Source organism: Cibotium barometz, chromosome 23 (assembly GCF_041138505.1).
Source record: "Cibotium barometz isolate CiBa-2024 chromosome 23, ASM4113850v1, whole genome shotgun sequence".
NCBI classification, from domain to species: Eukaryota; Viridiplantae; Streptophyta; class Polypodiopsida; order Cyatheales; family Cibotiaceae; genus Cibotium; species Cibotium barometz.
In genome coordinates this window covers 13,166,356-13,181,285 of record NC_141068.1, presented here as the reverse complement: position 1 = coordinate 13,181,285, position 14,930 = coordinate 13,166,356, and the positions used below count along the sequence as shown (strand labels likewise).

General features: G+C 44.9%; 1 protein-coding gene across 1 annotated transcript in view; it reads right to left on the bottom strand.

The window, feature by feature from the left end:
- Positions 1 to 14,930, bottom strand: part of LOC147625653 (pyruvate dehydrogenase E1 component subunit beta-1, mitochondrial-like) — a 98,983-nt gene that overhangs the window by 53,562 nt on the left and 30,491 nt on the right. The window contains exons 7-8 of the mRNA XM_086817175.1: positions 8,549 to 8,674; positions 8,327 to 8,460 (exon numbers count right to left, since the gene is read on the bottom strand). Of these exons, the coding sequence (XP_086673301.1) occupies positions 8,327 to 8,460; positions 8,549 to 8,674 (260 nt within the window). The remainder of the gene's footprint in view (positions 1 to 8,326; positions 8,461 to 8,548; positions 8,675 to 14,930) is intronic.

Sequence of the window (14,930 nt, the reverse complement as noted above, 5' to 3'; positions counted from 1 at the left end):
CGCCTGCTGCCAGCACCTTCTGTCCTGCAGCCGACAGTCCTTTGGTCATGCTGATGTCAGCCTCCATGCAGCCGACAGCCTTCTGATCCATGCTATGCTCCATGTCCACCTCAGATGAGTCACCTGAAGCTCCTACCTTCTGGTTCTACTGGTTCATAATCTTTATCTGCTTGCCTCTTCTGGATCTAGCCCTAGAAATGTCCATGGCATCTGTGATGCACATGACAAATGTGTTTCAAAAAATTGTTGAATGGCCCACTAAAAGTGACCAAGAACAGAGCATTGTACCCAGGAAGAAGACTTCACACTTCACCTCCTCTGGAGATCAAAGTAGTTTGTAACCGGTCAGGGGGTTTTCACACATAACTATAAATTCGATTAAACACTTAGAATAAAGGCACTCAACTTCTCCTCTTAAAATGTGCAGGCCTGAGCTGTACTCAGCCTGTGCACACTAGACAGCAGGGCTGTAGGCGCATAAGAGGCTGCTTGTGCAGCCAGATGGTGAACTGGTTGGCACAGCAAAACATGACCAGAATGGAGCAGCTAGACAGCCCGCGACTGTTGGGGCAGAAGCATGGCATGATAAGGTTCCACAGCAGCAGCAGAACTGATTGGCGCAACAGAGCAGCCAGGCTGTTAATGAGCACAGAGGGCTGTAGGTGCAGCAGAGCAGAGAGGCCCGACAGTCACACCAGGTGGTCAGCAAACTTGCAGCAGAGCAGAGACGCCCAACGGTCACACCAGGGGGTCAGGGCAGAGGCAGAGGCAGCCAGCAGACTTGCTGTGCGCTGGCAGAGCAGGTCGCCAGAAGGCTCTGACCGCTGACAGAAAGCAGGCCAGAAATGGCAACTAGCTTTTTGAGGGTTTCGCTAAAAAAGGGAAAACAGAAAGCACATTGTTTTTTTTTAAGAGAAACCTTCTAAAATTGATAGCTTGGCCACTTTCGGGAGAAAGGGGTGCCCAATCGTTTGGCCACATTGTTTTTGTTGGCAAAGAGGTGCAAGTGACTCCTCTTATTGGCAAGTTGCGCATACGTATACAAGGTTATTTGGATCATGAGCATTTCTTGATTGCTCCTCTCAATGGATGTGATGTATTGCTTGGTAAGCCTTGGCATCATAGAGGCTTGATCCACACAAAGAAAATAAAACCAACACGATCACTTTTATGCATAAAGGCCGCATGCATGTCATTGATGCTGGCAAAGAAGGGGATTCCATCCCAGTTGTATCTCACATCCAAATTAATAAGGCAATAAAAAAGAGTCTTTCTGCGTATTTGGTTTTTGTTCGTGACAAAATTGAACAAAGTAATGTGAATGTGGATGTATTGACTCAAGAAAGCCTGAATTTTCTAAATGCATATAAAGATTGTTTTGCTGATGCATTGCCAGGAGAGCTACCTCCTGAGAGGTCCGAGGATCATCGCATAGATCTTGTGACAGGTACTTCCCCACCTAACAAACCCGCTTATCATGTGAGTGCCGCACAACAAGAGGAGATCATGAAGCAAGTTAATGAGCTTTTGGAGAAGGGTTCGGTTCAGCCAAGCTCCTCACCCTTTTGTTCTCCTGTGCTTCTTATGCAAACGAAGGATGGATCATTTCCCGTGTGTGTGGATTATCTAGCTCTAAACAAGCTCACCCCATCAAGAACCGGTTTCCAATCCCACACATAGATGACATCTTGGATAAGCTTGATGGCTCGACTTGTTTCAGCCGTATAGACCTAAAGAGTGGCTATCACCAAATTTGTGTGGTATCCCAAGATATCCATAAAACCACATTCAAGACAGCTTTTGGATTGTATGAGTTTTTGTTGATGCCTTTTGGCCTTACCAATGCCCCGGCAACATTCAACCGTATGATGGACAGGATATTTCGAAAGAAAAGTGAGTTCTTTCTCTCATAGATACACTGTTTGGGGCACATTGTATCCAAAGATGGTGTAAGAATGGATCCTGCTAAGATTGAAACCATTCGGAATTGGCCAGAGTTGCAAAATGTACATCAGGTGCGTAGCTTTCTTGGGTTATGTTCATACTATAGGCGATTCATAAGGCATTTCGCTGAGATTACCTCGCCATTGCATGATCTTACAAAGAAGAAAGCCACCTTCAAATGAACTTCGAATGAGCAAGATGCCTTTTTGCAACTCAAAAATGCTATCATTTGTGGGTCCGTGTTTATTGTTTCCGACTTGTAAAAGCCATTCACGGTGAAATGTGATGCATGTGGGAAATTTTATAGGGATTGTCCTAAATCAAGAAAGTCATGCAGTTGCTTATGAGAGTCGTTGATTGCAAGATGTCGAGATCCATATGGACATTTATGAAAAAGAGCTCTTGGCTGTAATTCATGCCTTAAAAATATGGAAGCATTATCTTCTTGGGGCTGAACTTGTAGTCAAGACAAATCATCAAAGCTTGAGATACTTTCTATCTCAAACAAAGCTCTTGGAGAAGCAAATGAGAATGGCAAACTTCCTTTCCATGTTCCATTTTCAGATTGTACATACTCCGGGAACAAAGAATGTAGTGGTACATGCTTTGTCCAGGAGGCCTTATGTGGCTGCAGTTTCAATGGCCTCCCATGGGGACTTATCTGCCATGCGTGATTTGTATCATTTGGATGCTGATTTTTTCCATATATGGACTGATTTGATGGCTGGTCACTCACATGCCTCTTATGTGATCAAAGAGGGTTATCTTATGAAGGATAATTGCCTATGTGTGGTGAAGGATATGCATCCAAAGGTTATGGAGAAGTCATGCTCCACCTTATGCTGGTCAGAGAGGATTTTACCTATGACACGCATGATAGAAAGATATTTCTTTTGGCCAAGCAAGCGTAAAGACATTGAGGCTTATGTACGCACATGTATTACTTGCCAGAAGGTGAAATTTGATAGGCAAAAGCCTCCAGATTTACTTCAGCCTTTGCCTATTCCCTCGCAGCCATGGGAAAGCATTACTATGGACTTCATTATGGATTTACCTTGATCCCAACATGGGAATGATGCTATTTGGACCATAGTTGACAGGCTTAGCAAGCAAGCTCACTTTTTGCCCGTCAAGAAAACCATTAAAGTTGATCATACGGTGAAGCTTTTCCTTGCTCACATATTCAAAAATCATGGTATACCTAAGTCCATTATTGGGCATAGAGATCCCAGGACTACGAGCCTCTCTTGGAGGGCTCTATTTGACAACATGGACACTAAGCTTGAGTTCTACTCTGCTTATCACCCCAAACAGATGGTCAAAGTGAGGCTGCAAATTCTGCTGCGTTGGATTTGTTGAAGTGTTATGTGGCAAATCAAAAGAGTGCTTGGGAGAAGTATCTTCCACTCATAGAGTTTGCCTACAATAACACAGCACATGCCTCCACGCGAAAGGCCCCGTTTGAGATGATTTATGGCAAAGTGGTCTTGCCACCCATCCTTCGTACAAAGGATGAGATTTTTGCAGCCGATGAGTATGTGCATGACTTGGATGTAGCCTTTGCTCAGGTGCGGACAGCCATTGCAAGCAAGCATAAGAGGGCTGCCGACAAGCATAGAAGGGACATGCGAGTCAAGGAAGGTGATTGGGTATTGCTGAAATTTGAGAAAGCTAAGCTTCAGAAGAGACCAAGACGAGAGGGATTGTATCCCAAGCTTTCTACTCGATATTATGGACCCTTCAAAGTGATTGACAAGATCAATGAAGTGTCCTACATAGGCTTGCTTTACCCAGTCATTGGAAGATTCACAATGCTTTTCATGTGAGTCTTTTGAGGAAGTATGTGGGGCCAGATCTCGAAGAGCCTGTCATCACAGAAGATTCGCCCGAGATTGATGAGCTTGAGGAGATCCTCCAGCCAGAGCAGATTGTATTTCACAAGGAGAGAAAGCTACCACATGGAAAGCTTTCCAGGAGATACCTCGTGAAATTTAAGAACTACTTGCCCATTGATGCAAAGTGGGTAGATGAGGATTATTTTTCTGATTACCCGCAGCTTTTGCAAGCATATCTTGAGGCTTTTCAGTTGAGGTCAATTGTTTAGAAGCCGGGGGGGATGTCACCATTTGGTCCATCTCCATTTCTGTGGAGCTCAGACGACACAGGGATGTAGTGTTGAGGCAGCATGCTGAGAGACAACCCCGGCTCCGGCAAGACACCTCACAGAGAGCTATCACAGATTTCTTTGTGGTATACACATCCACATCAAAATCCACTGCCCACAACAGTTCCTCTACTACGACGTCAGAGCCCACCACCTGTACCCACGCTCCAGCTCCACGTGCCAGAGGAGTTCTTAGCGAGAGAGCTCGATCCATTCTACGAGCCAGACGTCCCCGACCCAAAGCCTCAGGCCATTGTATTACTTTTGGTCTCATAGGTCCTTGGGGTCTTCCGTAGACATTAATATATATATCTATATATATATGCGAGCCTATGCTCTTTGTACATGGATCAACTCTAGCATTTTAGCTTTGTCATTTTCTTTCGTTTCATTTTAGTACCCATGATGATGTATTCCATGGACATGATATAATCCTTTTGGTCCTATAGGTCATTTTGGCCTTTTGTAAACGTTAATATAACTTTCTTTCTTTCTTTCTTCTCTCTCACCCATGATTGTGATCTTATCTATGCAAATCAGCTCTACCGTTGTCTCTTGGATGTAGGGAGACCCCATGGATCCTAATAACTACAGAACCATCATTACCGGCCATATCTTAGCAAAGCTCTATGGGTCTATACATGAGTCTGAGCTCAACACATTGGAAGAGAGAGAGAGGAATACAGGGCATTAGGGCAGGCACAATTCAAGAGGACCTTCTCCATATTCATGCTTCGAGCTATCATCGAGTAGGCCAAGGCAGATGGCCGTCGACTATACTGCTGGTCTATGGACTTCCGCAAAGCTTTTGATACAGTGTCTCAGGTGCGTCTCCTACAGCGCTTACAACATCTCACGGTCATGTCTGACATGATATGGGCTATCATTGCCTTGTATGAGTTAGTTATTGGCAGGGTGAGAGTCTCGAGAGGAGTATTCTGAGGAGGTATCTAGTACCATCGGAGTGAAACAAGGATGCCCACTGTCTATGACCCTCTTTGGAATTTACATAGATGAGATCTCAAACTTCATTGACAGAACCAGAGGCAGATGAGCTTTTCTAGGAGCTATTCATATTCTTGTTTCCATCCTTTTATATGCTGATGATATTGTACTCATTGCAGATTTTGAGGAGGGGCTACAGAAGCACATGGATACTTCACAAGATTTTTGCACATAGAGGGGACTCTCAGTCCACCTTGGGAAAACCAAGTTATGGTATTCCACACCTCCTACCCACATGCACGTTGCACAGAGATCACTTACATGGGTAACAATGTTGAGGTGGTGCACTCATATGTCTATCTCGGAGCTACCTTAACTAGTCCACGCTTCTCTATGAGACAGGCAGCAGAGGATAGACTCACTAGAGAATATGCAGCTCTAGCCTTCTTGGAGAGGCATTGTTTCCAGTCGCATTTTCAAGAGCCGAGGAAGAAGGGTTGGCTTTTTGACACCCTAGTCACTCTCGCACTTATGTATGCAACTCCCTTTTGGGCACCATATTAATCCCCGGCACATTGGCAACGCATGGAGCGTCCTCAAATCATGATGCTATCGCCAATGATACGCAACAAGCCATCTATTCCCCACCAGATCATCCAGGCAGAGTTTGTTGCGACTCCTATGTTGATGCCAGATGGAGGCCTTGTTCCAGACAGTCACTTACATACAGAGGGTGAGGGAGATGGATCCAATTCGACTCCCCCGACTTGCACTACAGTCATCACAACAGATAGCAATCAGAGGAGAGCATTCATCTTGGTATGGCACAGTACTCACTTGGTTTCAAGCACATGGATTACAGATGGCCCAGCTCCCTCCATTTCAGTATTATCCAGATTCCCCATACATTAGGCTTACACACGAGGACAAGAACCAGGTGATCTGATACAAGCTACTGGGGCTATACATACATAACACATGGATCACACCAGTAGGCCCATTGCCTACAAGGATGCAGTACTACAGAGATCATTTCCTGAGATTCAAGTAGATGGTTTCATACAGAGACCAAGTTATCTCGATGCCTTCATGTCCCATGCCATGAGGATAGCCATTGGCCAACTTAGGGTATCATCCCATGGACCGAGGATAGAGACTGGCAGAGTTGAGCAAATACCCAGAGAGGATAGGACATGTAGGCTCTGTCATGCAGGGGTTGAGTCAGAGGAGCACTAGTGTTCGATGTTTTCTTTTTACTTTTTCTTTCAGCTTTCCATGGCTCAATATATCCATGGTACCATTGTACCACTTTTGGTTTCATAGACCCTTGGGGTTTTTCCAGATCCAAATCCATGAAATGCTTCACCGCCATCAAGCTACCTTTACACCTGACATAGCTGAGGGAGACCTCTCAGTCATACTCATTAGCCTTATGCTTGATATTTTGGAAAGTGGTATACCATCTACGGGGAGCTGATGCTGCTCTCATGTTTCTATGTTCCTAGTATTCCATGATGAGTTTCCATGCACAGTTTTGTATCACCCCAGTGAGATAGCAATGTTTATGTTTTGTTTCTGTTTTATTTTCCATTCCATGATGAGATATGCCATGGACATTATTCTAACACTTTGGTCGCATAGGCCCATTGGGTCTTTAGTAGACCCTTAATATCCCAGTGAGATAGCTATGTTTATGATTTCTTTCTGTTTTATTTTCCATTCCATGATGAGATATGCCATGGGCATTATTGTATCACTTTGGTCTCATAGGCCCATTGGGTCTTTAGTAGACGCTTAATATCTCTCTCTCTCTCTCTCTCTCTCTCTCTCTCTCTCACCATGTCACAGCGGCCCATGAGGGATGTATTAGGGTGATATGAGAGCTCTCTGCTCATGTACCTAGATCAGATTTTATCATTCTAGATTTTTGTTATCTTTCTTTATTGCTTTTTTGTACCCAGGCTGATGTACCTCATGGATATGAGGTAACCTTTTGGTCTCATAGGTCATTTTGGCCTTTTGAAGACCTTAATACAACTCTCTCTCTCTCTCTCTCTCTCTCTCTCTCTCTCTCTCTCTCTCATAAACAGTTTTCTTTGCACAAGACTGACATCAACACAGCTCGGTGCTCTGTCATGGAGGAGGGTACTATTATTGGATGAGGCATGCATTCCTCCCATACTGGCACCTCGGATTAGCCCCATGGCTATTTGTACTACTTTCTACACACATTCATCGTATAGGTAGCTAGTTGCCTTCAGTTTTCAGTTTTTTTTCCCTCATGGATCAGTATTGCCATTGAGCTATGGTACTATTTTTTGTTCTCATAGACCCTTGAGGTCTTTTGAGAATCTCTCTCTCTCTCTCTCTCTCTCTCTCTCTCTCTCTCTTCTCGCTTTCATTCAGACTCATGGTACATGTTCATGCCATTCACAGCCTCAGCATCGGCGATGTATGATATCTTATATCCCTCTTATGGCACTGGATGGAGTTAGACATAGATCTGCATAGCATGCTTGTACTACCCCTTCAGCATATAGAGATGCATCTTGCCTTAGCACTCCATCCACATCCCCACACCCTTATATTGTTTGTATATGGGCTCCACCGATCCATGATGATTCACAGTTGTATCCAGACACATGCACACTTTTTCTTTTGTTTCTTTTCTTCCGATGACCGGAAGAACACAGTTGTATTATTTTTTGTCTCATAGGCCGACTTTGGCCTCTCGTAGACGTTAATATCTCTCTCTCTCTCTCTCTCTCTCTCTCTCTCTCTGCACAAGACTGACATCAACACAGCTCTGTGCTCTGTCATGGAGGAGGGTACTATTATTGGATGAGGCATGCATTCCTCCCATACTGGCACCTCGGATTAGCCCCACGGCTATTTGTACTACTTTCTACACGGTAGCTAGTTGCCTTCAGTTTTCAGTTTCTTTCCCCTCATGGATCAGTATTGCCATTGAGCTATGGTACTATTTTTTGTTCTCATAGACCCTTGAGGTCTTTTGAGAATCTCTCTCTCTCTCTCTCTCTCTCTCTCTCAAAATCAAAATATGTATAGATCTGCATGTCTTTCTGTAAGTGTTACCTTTAATTGAAAAAGAAAACATCGATAGACTGTACCTAAATAACTTAGACACTTGCATTTGCAGAATAAGCAGAGAAAAACAACCTGCAAGAACCACAATTGTCCAGACCTTGCCTAATCATCAATACATTGATATAACTTGATGGGGCACATCAATAAAAGGCAAGGAATACATACAGTAGCTCATTTTCTAAAAATACCACAGGATTAGGATCCCGAATTGCTGCCTTCAACAAGCCACGTGCATCCTCTGAGGAGTAAGGAGAGAGAACCTTGAGCCCTGGACATGAGCCATACCATGCAGCAAAGCACTGCACATGCAAGCAAAAAATAATGTCAAACCATGTGTAGCTATAAGGCTCCTGCACCAAATGAGAATATGAAATCAAATAAAATCACCTGTGAATGCTGTGCAGCAACTCCTGCGGCAGCCCCATTTGGCCCTCTAAACACAATAGGGACAGGAATCTGCCCTGCAGACATGTAATTTGTCTTGGCTGCGGAGTTGATTATGTGATCAATTGCCTAAAAAAAGATAACCCCCACAATCACATCAGTAGTGTGCATTCCAGTTGCTAAACATAACCACATCCAGCAAAGGAAAAACTTTCCCAAAAAAATTAATATGTGAGATCTTCATGGATTAATTAACACCAACAATGCATGGATTAATCCCTACCTGATCAGCAAAAAACTGCACTGTTAACCTCATGCAAAATGCTTCAGATCATCCTTCATACTATAGATCGTGTGCTATGGTGTCCTTACTACCATTATCAAAACCCAAGAGTAGATGCAGATTTCTAAATACAAAATGCCTAGCTTCTTATTCGTCATATCTTCGTACATAATGAGCAATGATTCCTCCACAGGTGAAGTGCAGACCAAGCCATGATGAAGCCCACTCAAATGCAGTCGATTTTCTCATCACGCACAGTGTGACCTAGAAGCTCAAAAGCATAAATGTAGAACACTTGCGTCTATGTGCTAGGGTTTTCGAGAGAGAGAAAGAAGAGTGCAGGGGAATCACACATTCAGCACACACACGTGTCCTAAACTACTGTTTGGTATTATATACAAGAATTTAGTAGTACAACTGAAATTCAAGTACAAGATGTGGCTATGAATGAAGACGTCAAATCAGAGCCATGTGACCTACTATACACTCTTGGCTAGCACTTTGCCTACAAAGAAACGCTCTGTGAAGTACAACACTGAGGAAAGAAGATGAATATTCGGTCAATAGTAATGTTGTCAGCCAGCTGTACCCAATCACCACGTCATCAATGCCATGTCACCACTACCACAACATCACAGCAGCATGGCAATGCCGCATGTCACCTGCACTGTCCGACCATACTCGTCATTTGCTATCTCATGTCTGGCTCTGCCCTACATACTCATAGGTGTGTCACATTCTCCCGTACTTGCATTGCAGCTGTACTCAGCTGCACGGTGTCCATATAAAGTGCCCTTTCATAAAAGGAAAAGATCCAATCAAAGCTCATCCAAGATACGCAAGATCCCGAACACTGCGAGACCACTTTGCGCTCCCTGCGAAGGCTCACATTCCGTCCTCGTCGCATCAGCACAAAGACAAGCAAAGAAACCTGCGGATGACCAACTTCCACCTAGTCGAGCACTCCCCGTTTGTCCAACCGTCCATGAAAAAACACTGCAAACCTCTGAGTATCCTCCGGCAGCCCACAAGAAGAACACTCTAGAGAATAGCCCAGCAAACTCCGCTATCTAGACTCCAACCACTAATGCATCAGCTCAAATGGAGCACAAGAACTACTTACATCGTCTCCGATGCACCCTAAAAGAAGAAAGCTGAACAAAGAACCATACTCCTTAGAAACATGTATCCATCAGTATTGCTCAGCACCTGTATGTCTAAACCACCCATGTCTTGTGGAACATACTCCAAGTAATACATCCACTGATACACGCAAGGAGGCCGAAGACCGATGCCAGGCAAAACGCACGGCGTTGGAGTATCAACATAAGCTCGATCAAGAAGCCATGCAACTCCAGCATCAATAGTTGCCAACAACCCTCCAAGCTCCCCAAATTGGCAACCAGTCCTAGTTCCTCAACCACTCCATTAACTACCATCATACGAGCTCAATCAAACTTTAGTAAGTATGATGGTACATGTGATCATTCTTCAGTCATGCAATTTATACATCCCTTTGTTGCATATTTTCCGTTGGCTAAAGTTGCAAATCCTTAAGACAAAGTCCATCTGGCAACTCCACACCTCACTAAGGAAGTCATTACTTGGTGGCAGCATGATGTCCGAAGGTCAATCTGTCACGTGCATCCCGCACTTGGATGCCACATAGACATATCTGAACAACAAGGTGCAAGACCTAGAGTGGAAACTGGTCCCATGTGAGCCCAGTCCGGGACAAGTAAGCTAGGGTTCCACTCTACGCGTCCGAGGTCAAGTGGGCATTGTCTTGAACATGAAGCAATGCCAATCCGTACTAAGTCTCCCTCTGGAATGATGTCAGATGATCTGTGTATCTGGTTTGCAACTAGATGCTAGACGTCTGTGGATGCATATAGGGCTACCCCAAAGCAGAGCCTAAGGCTCTTCTTGTGGGCATGGAGCAGCTTATAGCAACCCCAAGGGGCCAGGAGGGCCCCATGCTGTGCCCACCTGCCTTGGCATGGGCTGGACAGGCTGTCGGCCAGCCCTAGGGGCCCTGGCCAGCCAGTCGGCCAGGTATGGGGCAGCCCACACAGCCAGCACAGGGGCTGCCCAGCATGTGTGCTTAGATGGCCAGCCACTTTTAAGGAGTGAAATGATGGCATTTATAGCATTAAATGCTATTTGTTCCTAGTCGTGAGGATTTTCCAGCAGCCCGACTTTTGTAAAGCTGGCCGACTAGAAGCCTGAAGGGGTATAAAAGCCCAGCCCAGAATTCAGTTCTAGCATCTCATTATTGACAAAGGGTTGCCGCGTTTCAAGGGCCAGGACAGCCAAGGGGAGTGGTCCAACCAAGGTGAACATTGCAAGTCAAGGTTCATTCTTTATTTTCTGATTTACATGATTCTAATAAAGCAAATACACCATTCATGGTGGGGGCCCTAGAGAGGGTATTTGGGACTCAATACTATGTCCTCTTGTAACTATTTGGCCCTCCAAGCTCTTTTTCACATGATGGAACTGTGGCCCAGACACATGGACAGGTTGGTGCACACGTGGGAACAGGGTTCTTAAAACCGGCACAGGAAAAAGCACCAATCTTGGTCAAAAAGCAAGAAAAAGCAAAAAGTCAACTGTGTTGACCAAGAGCTAAGAGCATTATTGGAAAGAGGACACCAAACTGGATCAAAAAGCTAAAAACCGCTTTCCCAAAAAGCAGCTCCAGGGGCAAAAAGCAAGGCCCTGAAGCTACAAAAGTGTAAATCAAGAACTCTAGCTATATTTGGCTAATAATAAAATAATTATAAAAAAAAAGGAAAAGCAAAAAGTAAGGCAAAAAGGCAAAAGCAAGGCATGGCAAAAAGCAGGGACCCCTTTCAAGTATATAAGAAGCTTGTATTCCTCTTGATGATAGAGAACAATTTTTTGAAGAACACCTCTTTACGGATCAACCTCGTGGAGAAGAATTTGAGAGAGCCACCTTGAGAGACTCACCTTATGAAGAGCAAGAGCTTCATCATTATCATCATCATCTTACTCTCCACCCTCTGCCTCAACCCTGCCTGTAGAGCCGTCGTTGCTTCAGAACTGCCGCCGCAGCAGACGAAGCTGCCACCGCCGCCGCGCCCAGAGCCGCCGCTGCTCAAAAAATCCGCATGCTGCCTCCTATAGCTCCGCTGCCAGTTTTAAGAACCTTATTCCCAACTGTCCACCAACCTGTCCATCTGTCCGGGCAAGAGTTCCATCATGTGAAAAAGAGCTTGGAGGGCCAAATAGTTAACACCTCTTCTCCCTCTCTCTCACTCTATTTTCTGCACATCTTCAATATTGTGCGTTATTTTTGTCATGAATGATTGCTGAAATTTGAGCATTGAAGTTACCGATTCGACCACGAAGCTTCCGCATGCTACACTGGTATCAGAGCCTTCTTCAAGTGTGAAGATTCAACCAGAAAAACCCCCAAAAAAAAATCTCGCTTGTGTGGTTGGTTTCTAGACTCCGGTGGACCACCCCTTTCGGTGTGACTCCCGCCCCTCGAAGGACGGTTGGTTTTCAGCCTCCAGAAGTCTCCCACACACACAGTGGATGGTCAGATTGCGCTCCGGAAAGGAGGTGCATTTTTTCCTGCTATGGTGAGCTACGACGAAGAGAGAGACGATAAACTTCGAAGCAAAGTGCACCAGGCAGTCCTTCGAGGGCAGTAAACATGAGTGTACAGGAGATGTTCCAACAGATGATGCAAGCAATCGCAAAAACAGGGCACCAAATTGGAAGAGCAGAAGGCGAAGATCTTGGCCTTGGTCCTAGACGAGCGCACCTGTTTTCTAGCCCCTCTTTCTCCGTCTCCTCCTCCCTCTCCTTCCGTTTCCCAAATCCCATATCCTCTACAAAATGACCCTTTTTAAGGGTTACGACCGCAACCAAGTTCGATGCTCGAGTTGTAGATGCGAGCAATGGAGATTCGACAGATGGAAGACCATGCGGCAGCATCCCGTGCTGCTGCACAAGAAGAAACCAAGCGATGTGTGGAACACGAAAGATACCTTGTGTGGCTTTAGATGCAAGAATGACACCAGCAGCTTCCTCGAGTCATTTCGAGAAAATGAACTTCAGTAAGCATAATGGTAAACTCAACCCCACAACTCTTTATTCTTGGTTGCATCATTTTGAAGCTTATTTTGCCGCAATTAGACAAAATGATACTGACAGAGTGATCTTGGCTAGTTGGCACTTGGAAGTGAGGCCATTCCTTGGTGGACCCAGTGGGCTCATGCCCACACCAAAAATGTGTCACCATTTGCAGCACCGATCCTGTTTGTCAAGAAGAAGGATGGGTCTTCTCGATTATGTGTCGATTATCGTGCACTCAATAAGCTAACTATCAAAATTAAGTTCCCAATGCCTCGATTAGATTATATTCTCGAGAGGCTAAATGGAACCAAGATGTTCTCGAAACTGGACTTGAAGAGTGGGTACCACCAGGTGAGGATTGTTGAGAGAGACATCCGCAAGACAACCTTTCGCACGAAATGGGCTCACTATGAATTTGTGGTCATGCCTTTTGGCTTGACGAACGCAACCGCATGACGATGCGTGTTTTCAGGGACTTAATAGAAAAGTGTATGTTTATATTTCTAGATGACATATTGGTATTTCCAACTACTATTGAGCAGCACGACATTGATGTAGAGAAAGTCCTGAAGTTGCTGGAAAGCAACAAGCTCTACATCAATGAGAAGAAGTCGGAATTTTATTTGTTCAAGGTTCACTACCTTGGATATATTATCAGTATTGAAGGCACCCAACCTGATCCGGCCAAGGTGGTCGAGATTGTCAATTGGGAAGTACCACAAACTGCTTATGACATCAGATCCTTTGTGGGTATATGCCAAGCATACTCCACCCACATAGACAAGTTTTCTGACCTTTCGGCAGATCTCACCGATCTGCTAAAGGGGATCAAGACTAGAAGGCAGTGGATCCGAATGACTCCATGAGCGTTGGAGGCATTCAAGAATCTCAAGGTGGCTTTGTTAGAAGCGCCTTGTCTAGTGCTTGCCACGTGTGACGAGACGTTCCAAGTGACCACCGATGCGAGTAACATCGCAATTGGAGAGGTGTTACAACAGAATGGCCATCCAGTAGCTTACATGTCTCGTAAGTTACTGCCTGTGGAAAAGAATTACTCGATCTAGGATCGGAAACTCCTAGCAGTTATTCAGGCCCTGAAACATTTCCTCTATGGCCGTGAATTTGAGGTTCACACTCACTATCAGGCATTACGCTGGATTCAGACAATGCCAAGTGCACAGTGGAGTGATCGTCAGCACCATTAGAGCCAGATCTTCCAGCAATTTGGTGGTATGATTGAGTACCTCCCATGAAAGGCCAACCCAGTGGCCAATGCTTTGAGCAGAAAGGGAACCGTGACTTTGATTCAAACCACCTTGCTGGTACCTGCTGATGCTTTGGGCAAAAAGGGAACTGTGACTTTGATTCAAACCACCTTGCTCTTACGTGACAAGATGACATGAAGCACATGTACGCGGATTTCGAGGAATTCGGTACATAATGGGAACAAGAACTGAATGCCACAGGACCATGCCACTTTTTGATATGTGATGGTTGGCTTTTCTACAAAGGCCGGATTTCAATTCTTCCTCCTCTTTAGAGATGGGCGCCTCCTTCATGAGGGCTGTTGGGCTACATTTTCTGCACTTTCTCCTTCCCAACTCCATTTCCAAGCTTGCTACGGTGTTTTTCAAGCTTCCAAGAGTGTTTCCGGATGCTAATCACTCTCCTACACACTCCCAATGACTGAAATTCAACAAAACAGCTCTCTTTATTGCTGTAATTTCTGGTCTTTTGCTGAAAACCCTAATTTCAACCCTCCTTTCTTAAGTTGGACCATAGGGGAAGCTTTCCCAAGGTTCCCTTCATCCTCTTGAAGACTTTTGTCCCGAAGAAATGCGACAAATCGAAGATCTCAACACTCCAAGGACTTCCATCGCAAAGACTTCCGCTGTCATCGACTCTACTTGCTATTGGTAAGCTTTTATGCTTAAATATGGGAGCAAGTAGCAGGAGGAAGGAACCGGATTACAAGATCACATACCCTGTGTA